The 16,863-nt window shown below is 32.4% G+C and overlaps 3 protein-coding genes across 10 annotated transcripts; 2 read left to right on the top strand and 1 right to left on the bottom strand.

Moving 5' to 3' along the window:
- The first annotated feature begins 3 nt into the window (after window positions 1–3).
- Window positions 4–9,366, top strand: LOC114870956 (myotubularin-related protein 13). 3 transcript variants are annotated; one of them, XM_029176270.2, is made up of 21 exons: window positions 4–815; window positions 1,073–1,158; window positions 1,216–1,503; window positions 1,583–1,802; window positions 1,870–2,111; window positions 2,188–2,493; window positions 2,571–2,748; window positions 2,856–3,060; window positions 3,127–4,728; window positions 4,799–4,992; window positions 5,056–5,451; window positions 5,518–5,734; window positions 5,821–6,022; window positions 6,093–6,238; window positions 6,315–7,160; window positions 7,232–7,379; window positions 7,453–7,598; window positions 7,672–7,898; window positions 7,989–8,195; window positions 8,273–8,355; window positions 8,431–9,366. In XM_029176270.2, the coding sequence occupies exons 1-21, from the start codon at window positions 716–718 to the stop codon at window positions 8,521–8,523; spliced, it is 6,132 nt and encodes a 2,043-aa protein (XP_029032103.1). In that variant the 5' UTR covers window positions 4–715; the 3' UTR covers window positions 8,524–9,366. The 3 variants fall into 3 exon arrangements, with proteins under 3 accessions (XP_029032103.1, XP_029032102.1, XP_029032101.1); XM_029176269.2 differs by having other exon boundaries at window positions 5,053–5,451; XM_029176268.2 differs by having other exon boundaries at window positions 2,856–4,728; window positions 5,053–5,439.
- Window positions 9,367–9,579: 213 nt separating this feature from the next.
- On the top strand, window positions 9,580–15,669 carry LOC114883168 (AP-1 complex subunit beta-1). 6 transcript variants are annotated; one of them, XM_046286768.1, is made up of 13 exons: window positions 9,612–9,737; window positions 9,915–9,983; window positions 10,111–10,269; window positions 10,840–11,010; window positions 12,273–12,299; window positions 12,400–12,645; window positions 12,727–12,987; window positions 13,073–13,495; window positions 13,575–14,259; window positions 14,337–14,595; window positions 14,678–15,029; window positions 15,111–15,302; window positions 15,378–15,669. In XM_046286768.1, exons 3-13 carry the CDS (start codon window positions 10,162–10,164, stop codon window positions 15,450–15,452), a joined length of 2,799 nt encoding a protein of 932 aa, XP_046142724.1. In that variant the 5' UTR covers window positions 9,612–9,737; window positions 9,915–9,983; window positions 10,111–10,161; the 3' UTR covers window positions 15,453–15,669. The 6 variants fall into 6 exon arrangements, with proteins under 6 accessions (XP_046142732.1, XP_046142724.1, XP_029056533.1 ...); XM_046286776.1 differs by lacking the exon at window positions 9,915–9,983 and having other exon boundaries at window positions 9,580–9,675; XM_029200700.2 differs by lacking the exon at window positions 9,915–9,983.
- A 123-nt stretch (window positions 15,670–15,792) lies between these two features.
- On the bottom strand, window positions 15,793–16,806 carry LOC114883174 (40S ribosomal protein S27). The gene is made up of 2 exons (XM_029200708.1): window positions 16,704–16,806; window positions 15,793–16,124 (listed from the first exon to the last, which is right to left on the bottom strand). The coding sequence occupies exon 2, from the start codon at window positions 16,121–16,123 to the stop codon at window positions 15,866–15,868; it is 258 nt and encodes an 85-aa protein (XP_029056541.1). The 5' UTR covers window position 16,124; window positions 16,704–16,806; the 3' UTR covers window positions 15,793–15,865.
- Between the last annotated feature and the right edge of the window lie 57 nt (window positions 16,807–16,863).

Here is a 16,863-nt window from a genome sequence, read left to right as displayed (position 1 = left end):
TTAAAATTCGATCATAGTTTTAAATAATATGCTGTACATACTGACGAATATTGCACTCACAGCAATTATGCAATAATTTCAATATGAACACACTATAAAGTTACATCGAAGAGTAACATCTATAGAAACATATATGTTTTTAGTTTTAGGATATTCTCAGTGACCCAAGCAGAAGACAAACAAAAAAAAGTAAAATTAAATGAGAATTATAACGCGTCCGTCTCTTCGTTTGTATATCTGTGGCGCGTTTTGGTTCATACGCGGTTCAACAAACACCCAATGTGGCGCTTGAACTTGGAAGGTTATGGATTGAAGCTTCGGGGTGTGGCATCATATTGCGATTTATAAAATAAATGGAATATTGTATTCCTATATAATGACGAACAAACTTGTTTTCTGAATGCGACGAGGCCAAGAAATCCTATTTCAACGGTGTACGTGGTGTCTTAAAAATTTCAACCACTGCCTGGAAATTTGTACATCAAACAAAACAAAAATTGCTTTAATATATTCTAGACGATATTGCACTTTTAACCGTACATTTTATGATCTGATTAATGCTTAAATGAAATAATATACATTTAAACATGTCTATGATATTTTTCAATTAATTTGCATATTGACACGTATTTATGTGTAACATTGGCACAAGGTAGTTGATTGTTACTTGATAGGATACGGTCCATGAAATCACGTGTATTAAAGTCTACGTGGGATGTTGGGCGCTATCACCCCCACGAGCTCCCACGAGTATACCGAAATGTCTCGATTAGCCGACTACTTTGTTGTGGTCGGCTACGACCACGAAAAAGAGAGTAAGTTTTCACCTATTATCCAATACTTACTCTTTAAAAACATATTAATGTTGTTGATACGTATTTACAAATAATTCATATTAAAAAACGTTTGTTAAAGAATCTATATGTAGATTAAAATTTGCGTATAATATTTAATTGTCTATGTAAAAAAGCTGTTTATTATAATAAAATGTTTTTATTCAGATTTTTTAATTGAGATATTAACTCTTATTATTTGTCATTCATCATACATGTAATATTGTATCTTATTATAGGAGGTGGTATAAGTAATGGAATCATTTTACAAAGATTCCCTGAGAAAGATTGGCCAGATACACCATTTATAGAAGGAATAGAATGGGTAAGATGTGGCTGTTAAATTTCTAATTTTTTCATCTAATTATATATTATTTTATAGTTTTGTCAACCACAAGGATGGGCCTTATCAACAGAAAGACAAGAGCCAAGGTTTTTTGTATCCATTTTAACTGACATCGATGCAAACCGTCATTACTGTGCATGCATGTGTTTTAATGAAACTATATCTATTGTGCCAAGTAAGCCTGTAGATGAAGAAGAAGATCCTGTAGATGGTGATAGTCGTTCTTTGGTCAGAACAATGCCAACAATTACACATCACAGCATCATGTATGCACCTAAATGTCTGGTGCTGGTTTCCAGACTTGATTACATTGAAACATTTAGAGTATGTAAAATACTATCAATGTTAATGGTACAGTTTTATTTTTGGATGCAACAATAAGATGTTAATATTATTGCTTTAGAATTGCCTTGGTATTATATACACAGTGTACGTAGAAAATCTTGGTATACCATTAGAAACTTTGGTAGGAAACATATTAGGTTGTATACAAGTACCACCTGCTGGTGGACCACAAGTAAGGTTTAGCATTGGTGCAGGTGACCGTCAAGCACTTCAACCTCCAATCAGTCCTTCTCTTCCAATTACTCATAGTAGCGTAAACCTTTTATTTCAACAATTAGGTAAGGATATTATAAATACACATGTTCATTTTGTAATCTTTTCAATTAATGTAAACTTGTTTTACAGGTATTCGTAATGTATTAGTATTATTTTGTGCTGTCATGACAGAACACAAGATACTCTTTCATTCTGCAAGTTACTCACGATTAACCGAAGGATGTCGCGCTCTTACTGCACTAATGTATCCATTTAGATATACGCATGTTTACATTCCTCTCTTACCAGCAGCTTTAGTGGAAGTACTCAGTACACCTACTCCATTTATTATGGGTGTACACAGTTCACTAAAATATGAAGTTGCAGAACTTGTAAGATATTCAATATAGTTCTTATAATTTTATATGTCAGTGATTTTTAATAAATATCATATTTTTTTTTTTATAGATGGATGTAATTGTTGCTGATTTAGATGGAGGGTCTATAATGGTTCCAGATGGAGTTTCACTTCCACTCCTTCCTGAACCACTTCTTTCGCAAACACAAGATGCATTGTCTTTAGTATTGCAACCAGAATTAACTTGTGCAGATTATGCCTTTCCACCGCTTGCAACACGAGCCCCACATTCACCTATGTTAGACAAGGAGTTAAGAGCAGTTTTTATGCGAACCTTTGCTCAATTGTTGCAAGGGTACAGAAGTTGTCTGACATTAATAAGAATTCATCCAAAACCTGTTATAACATTTCATAAGGTTGTTATATGTTACTGATGTTATTTATATGATTGCAGATAAATTAGTAATACAGATATGATACTTTTTATTTCTAGGCAGCATTCTTAGGAGAACGTGGTTTAACGGATTGTGATTTTACAACTAGAGTGTTGGATTGCATGTTTTTTACTTCATTTATTGCAGAAAGGGGACCACCTTGGAGGCCTTGCGACGTATGGGATGAATTATACAATAACTTGAGCGATCAATTAAAACAAGAAGCACAAGATAATAGTAAGTAATAATAATATAGTATACAGTAATAAAATATTGAGAAATTTTACAGGCTTTTTGTAACAGCCGGTATAAAACATTATTGATGTCCCGTATATTATTGTTAGGACTCATTTTAACGCATATTCAAGAATTAGCACAACAATTATATACAAACGAAAATCCAAATCCTCAACCATACGTACAAAAAATTTTGAAACCACCTGAAGGAGCATTTGCCAGAATACACCAGCCACTTTTACCACGCATTAATTCAGAACAAGTTCAAGCGATTATAGACGAAGGTCTTGCAAAAAATAATCTTAAAGTCAGGTTCGTATTACAGACACATTTTACAAATTTTTACCCATATTTTATATCTGCCTTTTTTGTATACAGATTATCATCATTAAGACCATCACAACCTCGCATTGTACCAATGGGTCCACACATTTCATTTGTCCATGACACTAGACATTTGGTTAGCAATTCTGCACGTAGACTCGAAGTTCTACGTAATTGTATAAATTGTATATTTGAAAATAAGATATCCGATGCTCGTAAAACTTTCCCGGCTGTCTTAAGAGCTTTGAAAAGCAAAGCTGCTCGTTTAGCACTTTGCATGGAATTGTCGCAGCACGTTGTTGGAAACAAGGCTATGTTAGAACATCAACAATTTGATCTAGTTGTACGATTAATGAATTGTGCGTTGCAAGATGATTCGTCTATGGACGAACATGGTGTTGCTGCTGCGCTTCTTCCTCTTGCAACTGCATTTTGCAGAAAACTTTGCACAGGAGTAATACAGTTTGCTTATACTTGTATTCAAGAACATCCCGTGTGGCAAAATCAACAATTTTGGGAAGATGCTTTCTATTTGGACGTTCAGAAGGACATTAAACGATTATATCTTCCTGGTGAGAATTCTCCACCACGGCTCATAAACGATGGTATTCTAAGTCCTATCAGCCCACGCGACGGTAAAGAATTTCCATTTCGTGATCGATACTCGATTTATCAAATTCAAGAACCATCGGCCCTTGAAATAGCTGCTGAACAAATGAGGATTTGGCCGACTATTGACGCTGAAAAACAAAAGGAACTCATAGCAAGCGAAGAGAGTACTATGTATAGCCAAGCAATTCATTATGCGAATAGAATGGTTTACTTATTGGTCCCGTTGGATATAGGAGCAAAGACTCACCGTCAGGATAATGTTTATGATGACGAAAGAGCAAGTAATAGTATTACAAATAGTGTAGCAAGCGACAGTGGCGATGCAGAGTCTGGATTTGAAGAAACTGATCCCGGAGAAACTGGTAGCGCGGTTATTCGGATGGTTTCAAGATTTGTAGACCGTGTTTGTACCGAAGGGGGTGTAAGTGCTGAACATGTTAGATGTTTACATCAAATGGTTCCTGGCGTTGTTCATATGCACATCGAAACCCTCGAGGCTGTACATAGAGAAAGTAAGAGATTACCCCCGATACAGAAACCGAAAATTTTAACACCCAACATGTTGCCCGGTGAAGAAGTTATTATGGATGGTTTACGCGTTTATCTTCTACCGGATGGAAGAGAAGAAAGTTCTGCAGGATTGCCAAAGATACCACCGCTCTTGCCAGCCGAAGGGGCTATTTTTCTTACTAATTACAGAATCGTATTTAAAGGAATCCCTTGTGATCCATTTGCTTGCGAACAGTTAGTGGTTCGAGCTTTCCCTGTAACGTCATTAACTAAAGAAAAGCGTGTAGCTGTACAACATTTAGCACATTTAGATCAGTGTTTACAGGAAGGATTACAATTACGTTCTTGTACTTTTCAATTAATAAAATTAGCTTTCGATGAAGAAGTTACACCTGAAAATATTGAAACTTTACGAAAATTAGTTCATAAAGCTCGCTATCCACCGCATATTTTCCATCATTTCGCTTTCAATGGTCAGGTGCTGGTTACTCAGACTGCGCACCATAAAGGAAAAGAAAAGAATGCCACTCTTAAGTAAGTTATCTTTTATTTGAATATTTTTCTATTCATCTGTGTTTATTATAAAATTATTCTTTATTTTTAGGGGATTCGCAAAGAAAACACTCTTGAAAACTGCACGTAAGGCAGGTTTTAAGCCAAAACAGTCATCTAAAAGACAAAAGTACGTCTTGCCAAATATGAATATCATTACTAATAATAAATACATGACATCACCTGGTCGAATGAGTTTACCAGTAACAGATAACAATGACTTGAGTCACGATGATGATCTCAGTGGTAAGTTAATTGAATAAATTGTTTTTCCATTTTAAGTGTATTTAAGTGACATCTTTGCAGTAGATGATTTTGAGATTCCTGGTATTGTAACTCAACCACCGACTGATGCAAAAACGTTAGAACGATTATCAGAACGTAGTTACGTTAGAGATTGGTATCGACTGGGATTATATTCAAATGGACCGCACAATAATCGTAGAAACGAACCATTTCGATTGTCGTCTGTGAATTGTGCCTACATGATTTGTAGAAGTTATCCCGCGCTACTTATAGTTCCTTCGTCAGTATCAGATGAAAGTATTCGTAGATTTTGTCGGCTTTATAGACATAATAGAATACCTATCGTCACATGGAGACATCCAAGAACGAAAGCACTTTTAATTAGAGGAGCAGGTTATCATGGAAAGGGTGTTATGGGGATGCTAAAAGCTCATCCAGCATCTGCTGGTAACTTAAAAAGTAATAATTATTTTTATATTCTTATTTTTCGTTTTTAATATATTAAATTATTTATTTTATTCGTAGCAACATCTTCGGAAACGACATCTTCTCTAGAACAAGAAAAGTATATTATGGCTCTTGTAGCTGCAACTCCGTTATCCGCAATAAGGCAAGGTTCTGCATGGGGAATGTCTGACAGTTCTCTCAGTATTGATTCTTTATTGTTAGCGGCTGAAGATCGTAATGCGACGCCTGAACAGTCGCGGCGAAATCCATTTAATAAAGCGATTGGAACATTGAGGTACATAGGTTTTGATTTTATAATATTTCACATTCTACAGAATATGTAAGAGAATTTAATTAAATATATTACACATTTTTTTATAGTTCATCAGGAGGTAAGGGCCCAAAGAACTTTGGTCGCTGGGGTTCGTTAAAAGATAAAAGACATAATTCTCAAGCTTCTTTAACTTCAGTTCACCAACGTGGAACTGTGAGACATTCTACAGATTCGGATAGCGGTACTGAATGTGTTCATACATTTCAACGTGCCGCATTATACATCCTGGGTGAAAAAGCACATATGAAAGTAAGATGACTAATTTTTACATTATTCTAAATATATAATCAATGTTATAATTTCTTTTTTAATGGAAAAGGGTGTTAAAGCGGAATCTGCACCGAAAACAGATTTCATTCCAGTGGAATATTATGATGTAAGACATACCAAAGCTGCATTTAAAAAACTTATGCGAGCCTGTGTTCCTAGCTCTCCGAATGTAGAGCCTGACCAAAGTTTTTATAAGTATGTCTAATTCATCTAAACGAATGTCATTTTATTTATTATAAAATTTTCTCACAGATAACATTCATCATTCTAGATTAATCGAAAGTTCAGAATGGTTACAGCAGCTTCAGAATTTAATGCAATTAGCTGGAGCTGTTATAGACTTAATGGACGTACAAGGATCATCGGTGGCTGTTTGTTTAGAGGAGGGTTGGGATACTACAGCAACAGTATGTTCTGTTGCTCAAGTATGTCTTGATCCTCAGTACAGAACTATTGAAGGTTTTCGAATTTTGATCGAAAAAGAATGGCTTGGATTTGGTCATAGATTTGGACACCGTAGTAATCTTGCAGCGAACTCACAAACTACAAACTTTACTCCTACCTTTCTTCAGTTCCTAGATATAGTACATCAAATTCAAAAGCAATTCCCATTAGCGTTTGAATTTAACGAATATTACTTAAAATTTTTGGCATATCATTCGGTTTCTTGCCGTTTCCGTACGTTTTTATTAGACTGTGAGTTTGATAGAGTAGAATGTGGCATTACTGCCGTAGAAGACAAAAGAGGATCACTGACAAGCCATCACAAAGGTGTCGACACAGGTAGCGATGATGAAACAATTTACCCTGGAGGTAGATTAGCAGGAACTAATCAAGGATGTAACCTTGGTCAAAGCATATTTGATTATATCGAGAAACAACATGCAAGGTGTCCCTTGTTCTATAATTTCATGTACACGCCTAATACTGAAAATACGGTATTAAGGCCTGTTTCACATTTATCAAGTCTCGATATTTGGCAATACTATTTAGAAGAAGAATTGGCTCACGGGCCTGCATATGACTTAGAAGTATTGCAACAAGACTCACAACAAGAGGAGGAAGCAGAAGCTGCTGATGGTGTGGTGAAAAGTAATCGCAAAGTGGTTACACAAGGGTATGACTGTGACTACATTCATTTAACTTACTTTATTGACACTTTTTTATTTACATTATTTTGTATGATAGGTATGACGGTGTGAGTTCAATGGTACCCGATCAATTTTCCCATCTTCTGGAAGAGATTCATAAATTGGAAACTGAATTGGGTCATTTGCCACAAAAGTGGAAAGTACTTTGGGATAAACTTGAATTGCCAAATACAGATTCACTTGCTGTTAGTATATAGTATATATCAAGTTTTTTAAAATACAATTTTATTCACAACTTAACATTTATTTTTTATATAGCGACATGCTTCATTCAGTACTGCATTGGTTAGATATCATGGTCGATTGATTCATAAACGTTCAACATTAGAATTACTTTTGAGAGGTAAACTCGCTGGTGGTAATACTTCTGGAAATGATGGTTCCGTTTATGCACATCCTCATAGGTATTTTTCATAGTTAAGTTTCTTATAATGAATTAATAAATAAATATTCATAAATCTATTGATATTATTCTAGGTTCGAGAGATTAGATTCAGCAACGCCGACTCATTGCGATGCCTGCTCTGGTGTATTATGGGGTCCTGTAAAAGCCGGTTTGCGTTGTGTTGATTGTGGCCATGTATGTCACGATAAGTGTGCTGATGCAGTACCAAAAAATTGTACAAAATATAAGGCAGTAACTGATAATTTACAAACTCACACGCTTACACGAAGCGGCGGTGACAATGGAAGTGTAAATTCAAGTATGGATATTATGTTATATATTAATATAATTTTTGGTTTATAAATTGCAGTCACTTATTAGTACCATGAATTTTTATCGTTTAATACAGGTGTCGCTACAATACAAACTTCTTCGCAACAATATTATGAACAATTCTCTAGTAATGTTGCTGAAAATAGAACACATGAAGGCTATCTTTATAAACGAGGTGCTCTACTTAAAGGTTGGAAACAAAGATGGTTTGTGTTAGATTCTATAAAACATCAATTAAGATATTATGATGCAATGGAAGATTCTCATTGTAAAGGATATATTGGTGCGTAAGAAGTTATTAAAAATCATATAAGTGTATAAAAAATCTATAAATATTCATCAATGTTCTCTGTGTTACAGATTTAGCCGAAGTAGTATCTGTAACTCCAGCTCAACCAATGCCAGGGCCACCAAAGAAAACAGATGATAAATCGTTCTTTGATGTAAATATAAAATCATTTTATATTTTTTATTTATTGAAAAAGTGTTTCATATTATATTAATGATTATATTTACAGCTTCGTACAAACAGACGAACATATAATTTTTGTGCTGGTGATGCAGCAACTGCACAAGAATGGATTGAAAAAGTTCAAGCGTGCTTACAATAGCTTGATTATAACTCTAATTTAAATTATGCAAGTGACTGATAGATTAAAACAGATTTTAATTTTGTTACATACTATTGTATAGTTTACTAGTAGTACGTATTATAGACTGCAGTAACATTGCTTTAAATATTTAAAATCCAACAATTGTTGGATTGAAAACAGTATCATAAATTGAATGTGATGTACTCATATCTTTGACGTAGCATTATTATATAAATGTATATTGTAATTGTATAATTACATACGTTAAATTTGAGTTATTTCAGCTGGAAGATGAAAGATCAGAAGATACTCAATTAAACGTTAAAAGTTTTTTATTTTTTGTATTATGTTTTTAATTTTAAATGCATACAAATAGAGCGTAAACTATATTAAAATGTTAAATGAAATCATCTATTCTGAAAATTACTACGATATTATTGTTAGTATAATTACAATTATAACCGGATAAGTAGCTACTTTGCTTGTTACAAAGAATGAACGAACATGAACGGATACGAAAAGTCATGTTCTTTTGAAATCTCATGTAATATTTGTTTAATAACTGCTACGCTTATCAGTAAAACTAAAATTGAAAAACTCTTGTATACTATTAATTTTTAGTTGTAATTGCTTTTACATTTGTAATATTTGCTTGCGAAATGCATTATCATTTTCTTACGTTTGTTATGTACATTGCACTTCAATTTTTTTAGCAAATCATTTTTTTAACTTAATGAAAAGTTACAACTCAAATGAAAGCCGCAAAAGTTACATACTATCACAGTTTATTTAATACTTTGTTAATATCGTTGTAAAAATTAAGTAAATATTTAAAAATAAAGATTGAAATTTTTTTAATAACTATTTATACATTTACATTTGTTTAAATAAGTGCATTTATCTTTCAATTGTTTTAATAATTTTTTATGAAAAGAAAATTTCATTTTGGTTTCTCCCGCCATTTTTACAAGCAAGTGGAGACTAGGGAATTTATGTGACCGTGAGCATTTTAGGCACTACCACAGCGCTAGTGCACCCTAGGAATAAGGTTTGTTTCTAAAGGTTTTTAATACATACAAGCTTATCTCATTTCTATATATTTCTAGATCTATGATATAAGGGGTGGTCCAGTTTGCGGTTGGAGGGCGTTTTGCGTTAAGATCTGTCAATGTACTGTCAATTGATCGTTTTTTAAACTTTCTAACTGTTTACAACAGCCAAAATATCGCAAAGTAAAATATTGTTAAGTAAAACTTTTAGTAGATTGTTGTAGTTAGTATAAATATCAACAGTTAAGATACGATAGTTATACGACATGAACATGTAAAATGTTCTCCTGCATTAATACTTTTAATTATCATACTTATTCCGCTATGTTTTAGATATTTTAATATTATTTTATTTTTTAGAGTATAAAACGTACTTTTATTTATTATTCAAGTTTGAAGAATTCCTTAATGTTTCATATTTTCATTGGTGTTAGTAGAACGATACTATATATTCTGAACATTGATCCATTCACGATTTGCTATATATAACGAAATCTTATTCAATTTTACTACACGGGATACTAGTACACTCGTAATATGTAATTATATTTTGCAGGGTGTGAATTAAAATACTTACATTAGGCTTTAATAAAATACAAAATTCAAAATGACAGATTCAAAATATTTCACCACTACAAAGAAAGGAGAAATATTTGAACTTAAATCTGAATTAAATAATGACAAAAAGGAAAAGAAGAAGGAAGCTGTAAAAAAAGTGAGTTGATTTATTAATAAATATCAGTTATTACATGTTTTATGTAAAATATATTAATAAGGCATGTAATAATTTATTTTTAATGCCGAGACATTCCTATTTCATCAGTAAACAATCAGTATAGTTTTATATAGCAAACATCTGATTTTAAAAGGTAATGATTTTTCTTACCAAAGGTAAGCTATATAAATCATCAATTCTATGATTTTCTCAATCTGATATATTCTGTTTTGTTTATTATTAATATTTATTGTACAGCAGTATTAGTATTTATAAGAATTTACATTTTCTAAATACCAAATCAATAAATCTATTTCATGCTGCTCAAAAGCTGGATAAATGAAAACGCATAATAAAATTTGTTAAAAGCAACAAATTTTAATACTATCATTACTTATTTATTATGTTTTTTAAATTATTTGAATGCATAATTTACAATCATTACATTAACATAATTTACTTAAATGATAATTTACTTTAATTGTAACTATTTTTCTTTATCTATAGTTATTATTATAAAAGAGATTAATTATTAATTGGTTGCTTAAATGTAATATTAATTATGCGTAGGTAATTGCTTCCATGACTGTGGGCAAAGATGTATCTGCACTTTTCCCTGATGTTGTCAACTGTATGCAGACAGACAATTTAGAGCTTAAAAAATTGGTGTATTTGTATCTGATGAATTATGCCAAGAGTCAACCAGATATGGCCATCATGGCTGTCAACACATTCGTTAAGGTAATGTAGCTTAGTAACTCAATAAAAATTTATATACTTTATTAATGCACTTTTATCCTTTATATACTTTAATAACACTTGGATGATGTTGAGAGTTTCTGTCTGCAAAGAGGCAAGCTGGAAAAAGAAACTTTGTGCTAGTTTCCTTATGTTTCACATTTTCTTTTTCTTTTCAAATAAATTTAATGTTAATTTTACAGCCTGCCTCACACTATGTACAGACCGTGCTTTGCAAATTATATCAGTTTGCACAGAGCTGTCTGCATTATGGGACGGAATGTATTTTCTTTCTCTTATTGAATTGCTTATTTTTTAAAGGGCACGAGACTGGAATTTGGCTGTGTATAATGTATCACTTATTCTTCTGTGTTTTATATTATACATTATATCAATCATTTTTATTCATTTGGATTATGTCCACCAAATTCCAGTGTTTCTTTTTAGTTAAGCATTACAAATAGGAATGAAATTATGACAGTTATAAGATTTTGCAAAATTATTCAAAAAATCACATCAAGAAGCCCAATAACATATGTGTTAATTTTTTTTTAATATTAATGCACTAATACTTTATGCTGTTTTCTAAAGTGAGCATGGAACTTTTTCTATAAATCATAAAAATATTGTTTACATTTAAATAGTTTGTAGAAGGATGTATAATAATAACACAGCTATAATTTTATAATAATTATATAATTGGTCTTAAAAAAAAAACGAATTGTTTAAAACAGCTATGGTGATAAAATCAAACGAAATCTATACTTTACTCATGATGTTTAATATATAAACAGCATGAACGTACTAATTACCTTAATATCCATTTTATATGTATGACTTCATCATAAATTGTTGCGTGTATGAAGTGCATATAAATTTCCACTATTTGCACGTAAAGTGTTTTATTCCTTTCAAAACCTTTCGTGTTAATTAATAAATGTAATAAGTGTTAAAAATTTATGACACAGTTATCGTACATAACTTTGATGTACACTTTGTAAATGTTTGATTAAGTATCATGTAACATATACTTACGTGCATGGCACCTAACTAATTGTGTTAATTCTAATTTCATTTTAATCTATAAATTATCATTTTAATGAAAGCTATAAATAGCAAAATTGTAAGATGAATATCTCGTGCTCTTTAAAAAATGATCAGTTCTGCATCATATTATTTTAAATGGTTGATAAGTATAATATTTAACAATTAATCAAAATGGTGACGGTGACCAATTTGACCTTTTTCGTTCTGACACGCAAAAGGAGCTAGCGACATCTCCGATGACAAAGGTACCATACCATTTTCTACTTCGTTAAAATTCATGGGTTGAAATAGATAGCCACTACTGTGACTAGACTTGAATCCCTGGCTTGCCCGATTTTTGCGCAGGATTGCGAGGACCCAAATCCGCTGATTCGAGCATTAGCAGTTCGCACAATGGGTTGTATACGCGTGGACAAGATTACTGAATACCTCTGTGAACCATTACGAAAATGTCTGAAGGATGAGGATCCATATGTTCGTAAGACGGCAGCTGTTTGCGTGGCCAAGCTTTATGATATTAATGCAGCATTAGTCGAGGACCAAGGGTTTTTAGATCAGTTGAAAGACCTTTTATCAGACAGTAATCCTATGGTAAATATTTCAAGCTTATTCATCATTTAAATATTTATACAATATTTATTATTTATTTCTTCATTCAACATTTGTATTTAGGTTGTTGCAAATGCAGTAGCTGCTTTGTCTGAAATTAATGAAGCAAGTCCAAGCGGACAGCCTTTAGTTGAAATGAATGCGCAAACCATTAACAAATTATTAACTGCTCTCAATGAATGTACAGAGTGGGGTCAAGTTTTCATTTTAGATTCATTGGCGAATTATTCGCCTAAAGACGACCGTGAAGCACAGAGTATCTGTGAACGTATCACTCCACGTTTAGCTCATGCTAACGCTGCTGTTGTTCTATCTGCTGTTAAGGTTGTACATCAAGCAGAAATCAATGGCTATAAATAATTAAGTCGATTTTTTAAAAATATTTTCTTTCTACGTCTCTCATACGTAGGTACTGATGAAATTAATGGAAATGTTGCAATCAGAATCCGATTTTGTTGGCACATTAACAAAGAAATTAGCACCACCGCTTGTAACATTACTCAGCTCTGAGCCCGAAGTACAGTACGTAGCATTGCGAAATATAAATCTAATTGTTCAAAAACGCCCAGATATTTTAAAACACGAGATGAAAGTATTTTTCGTTAAGTACAACGATCCAATTTATGTGAAACTCGAGAAATTGGACATTATGATTCGTTTGGCATCTCAAGCTAACATTGCTCAGGTTTTGTCTGAATTAAAAGAATATGCTACAGAAGTTGATGTAGATTTTGTACGGAAAGCTGTGAGAGCTATTGGTCGTTGTGCCATCAAAGTTGAACCTTCAGCCGAACGCTGTGTTTCAACCCTTCTAGACCTTATACAAACAAAGGTATTGTAAAATAAGAATAAAAATTTAATTATTTATATAAACAACATATACATATATATATATTTATTTATTTTATTAGGTTAATTACGTTGTTCAAGAAGCAATCGTGGTTATAAAAGACATTTTTCGAAAATATCCAAATAAATACGAAAGTATTATTTCAACCCTTTGCGAAAATTTGGATACACTCGATGAACCTGAAGCACGTGCGTCAATGATATGGATTATTGGAGAATATGCTGAACGTATCGACAATGCAGATGAACTTCTTGAAAGTTTCTTAGAGGGATTCCACGATGAAAATACTCAAGTCCAGTTACAGTTACTTACGGCAATTGTTAAACTATTCCTTAAACGACCTACAGATACTCAAGAATTAGTTCAACAAGTGCTTAGTTTAGCGACTCAAGATTCCGATAATCCTGATTTAAGAGACAGAGGATTTATTTACTGGCGATTACTTAGTACTGATCCAGCAGCTGCTAAAGAAGTTGTACTTGCTGAGAAACCTCTTATTTCAGAAGAAACAGACTTGTTAGAACCAACATTGTTAGATGAATTGATATGTCATATTTCAAGTTTGGCATCGGTATATCATAAACCACCTACCGCTTTCGTTGAAGGTAGAGCAGCGGGTGCTAGAAAATCATTGCCTGCCAGAAGTAATTCGAACGAGGATTCAGCTCAACATGCAGCACAACCTCATGCTCAAGTTATTCCTGCTCAAGATTCATTGATAGGCGATCTTCTTAGTATGGATATTGGTAAACGATTTTACCCCATTTTCATTGTGGCAGTAAACGTGTTAATATTTTCATTATTCGTTATATTGATTGTTTAGGAGGTCCAGCTATGGTTACTCCAGCGCCAACTCCTCAGGCAGGATTAGGTTTGGATTTACTAGGGGGTGTTTTGGACGGAGTTTTGGGAGGAACTGATACTGGAAGTAATGCACCTGTTGTGTCGCAAAGTACTACTGGACTTCTTGGTGATATATTTGGTTTTAATCAAGGACCTACCGCTTATATACCACCGAAGGTTAATTGGTTACCTGCCGAAAAAGGTAAAGGATTTGATATATGGGGAACATTTTCACGCAAGTAAGTAATATTATTATATAGATGTAGTTGGTGAAAAAGGTATAAAGATCTTTATAATAATATAATAATTATTTTATAATAGAAATGGACAGATTAGCATGGATATGACATTTACAAATAAAGCGATGCAACCTATGGGAGGTTTTGCTATACAATTAAATAAGAATAGTTTTGGTTTAACACCAGCTGCTCCATTACAAGTACCAACTCCATTGAATCCTGGTGCTAGTGTAGAAGCTAATGTAATCTTATCTACTGCTGGCGCAGTACAACGCATGGAACCTTTAAATAATCTTCAAGTTGCAATAAAAAATAATATTGATGTGTTTTATTTTGCTTGTATTGTTCCCATGAATGTATACTTTGCTGAAGATGGGCAATTAGATAAGAGAGTATTCCTTAGTACATGGAAAGAAATACCTGCTCAAAACGAGGTTTGCCATTTTTGTTTCAGATTATCATTAATATACCTAATAATATTTCAAGTAATAGAATTATTAAAATAAACGTTTCAGGTACAGTATACGTTAAAAGGAGTATTATTGACTGCAGATCAAGTTGTACAAAAAATGCAGCAAAATAATGTATTCACAATTGCTAAAAGAAACGTAGAAGGACAAGATATGTTGTATCAATCTCTTAAATTAACAAATGGCGTTTGGGTATTAAATGAATTAAAAATTCAACCTGGAAATCCTGATGTCACGGTAAGTTCAAAAATTAAATTCGATGAGAATCAAATATCGTCAATTGATTTAATTTTCAATATATCTCAATTACAGTTATCTCTGAAGTCACGTTCTGTGGAAGTTGCACCTGGTATATTCCAAGCTTACAACGCAATTCTACATTCTTAAATAATTATTCAACATTGGAATTGTGTAATATTATATTTTATGACCATGATCTATTTGTTTACATAAGTTATTTATGTACTCTGCATATAACTTATCTAATCAAAAATTACTGCAAACATTTGTTTATATTTTGTTATGAACTTATGGTAAATTTAATATACTGTTAAATTGATCATGAAGTGGATGTAAATCAAAATAAAGATATACTAAGGATCTATTTGTATGTACATTTAATATTTACAGAAATCAGACGTATATTTTAACTTGATAATCTACAAGGATTGAAAATAAATGTTTTAAAATAACATCTTTCAATAAGATATAATAAATACGAATAACCTATACAATAATTCTTTTTATTTATTTAATATAAAGAGAAATGGATACATTATGTTGTTTTAATCATTGTTACATTAACATTGAACCTTTCTTCTAAAGGAGCAACCTTCTGTCAACCGAGCTTTACCACCAGTGGATGTACACAATATCGTACGGCAACCATCGCACTCTACTGATCTCTGTGCATGCGAGAAAATTGTTTTAATTGCATAACATCCTGGGCATTTGACATCCATAAAGTAACTGTTCGGCTTCTGTACAAGCCTTTTTAACTTATGCTTCCTCTTTTCTTCTGCTGGACTTGGGTGAAGTAGATCTTTAGCAAGAGGCATTCTGCACCAAAACATCCATAAAACAATATATAAATAAATTATATATTTTAATCATTTTTATCTGTTTAAAACAAAACAGGTAGCTCGATGTAAAACACTTCTGTAATAAGTGCTTTTCATTTAAGGATTAATATTTTGAAAGAATCCAAGTAAATATATTCAATAATTATACACAATTAGATATAAATTTGCTATTTATGTTTTTGTCAATCACAAGAAACTTAATTAAGAAAGAAGACACTGCCGTGTTAAAAGCTTACGTTATATCAGGCAACAGATGACAAGTTCTAGAGTACATTACGTATAAACGCGCAATACAAAAATTTCTATGCTTACAGTAAGTCTTATGTTTAATGTAACGTACTTTATACGTAACATCAGGGAATTAAGAGAATATGTCAATAGTTGTATACATAATACTTTATATACTTTCAAAGAATTTCTATCATGCACTCTGAGCGTACTACTTGAAGCAGTATAATTAGGTACTGATATAACAAAATTTAGGGATAATTGATTATTTTTTTCATTGTACACGTAAAGCACAATACTGAATATTTTATTGTGTGCATTTACTTACGTGATTATGCTCGTATTTTACTTTAAATTCAATGATTAGACTGTTCGCCACGTGTTTTAGCAACAACGTTATACACTGAAAAGGACAAGATCGGTCTGTTTTTATACCAATAAAATCCCTAATCGTGATTCATTGTAACCAACTGATTCAAGTTCTTACT

This window comes from Osmia bicornis, chromosome 1, assembly GCF_907164935.1.
Source record: "Osmia bicornis bicornis chromosome 1, iOsmBic2.1, whole genome shotgun sequence".
NCBI classification, from domain to species: Eukaryota; Metazoa; Arthropoda; class Insecta; order Hymenoptera; family Megachilidae; genus Osmia; species Osmia bicornis.
The sequence above is the reverse complement of the archived record's forward strand: the minus strand, read 5'-3'. Positions and strand labels throughout refer to the sequence as shown.

Excerpts from the sequence above, each read along its gene's own strand:
- LOC114870956 (XM_029176268.2), top strand. The coding sequence starts at position 716 with ATGTTGGGCGCTATCACCCCCACGAGCTCCCACGAGTATACCGAAATG. Across the intron at positions 7,161-7,231 it reads CGCAAAGTGGTTACACAAGG|GTATGACGGTGTGAGTTCAA; the intron begins GTATGACTGTGA and ends TTTGTATGATAG. Across the intron at positions 8,196-8,272 it reads TCATTGTAAAGGATATATTG|ATTTAGCCGAAGTAGTATCT; the intron begins GTGCGTAAGAAG and ends TCTGTGTTACAG.
- LOC114883168 (XM_046286776.1), top strand. The coding sequence starts at position 10,162 with ATGACAGATTCAAAATATTTCACCACTACAAAGAAAGGAGAAATATTT. Across the intron at positions 11,011-12,272 it reads CTGTCAACACATTCGTTAAG|GAGCTAGCGACATCTCCGAT; the intron begins GTAATGTAGCTT and ends GACACGCAAAAG. Across the intron at positions 12,646-12,726 it reads TATCAGACAGTAATCCTATG|GTTGTTGCAAATGCAGTAGC; the intron begins GTAAATATTTCA and ends ATTTGTATTTAG.
- LOC114883174 (XM_029200708.1), bottom strand. The coding sequence starts at position 16,123 with ATGCCTCTTGCTAAAGATCTACTTCACCCAAGTCCAGCAGAAGAAAAG.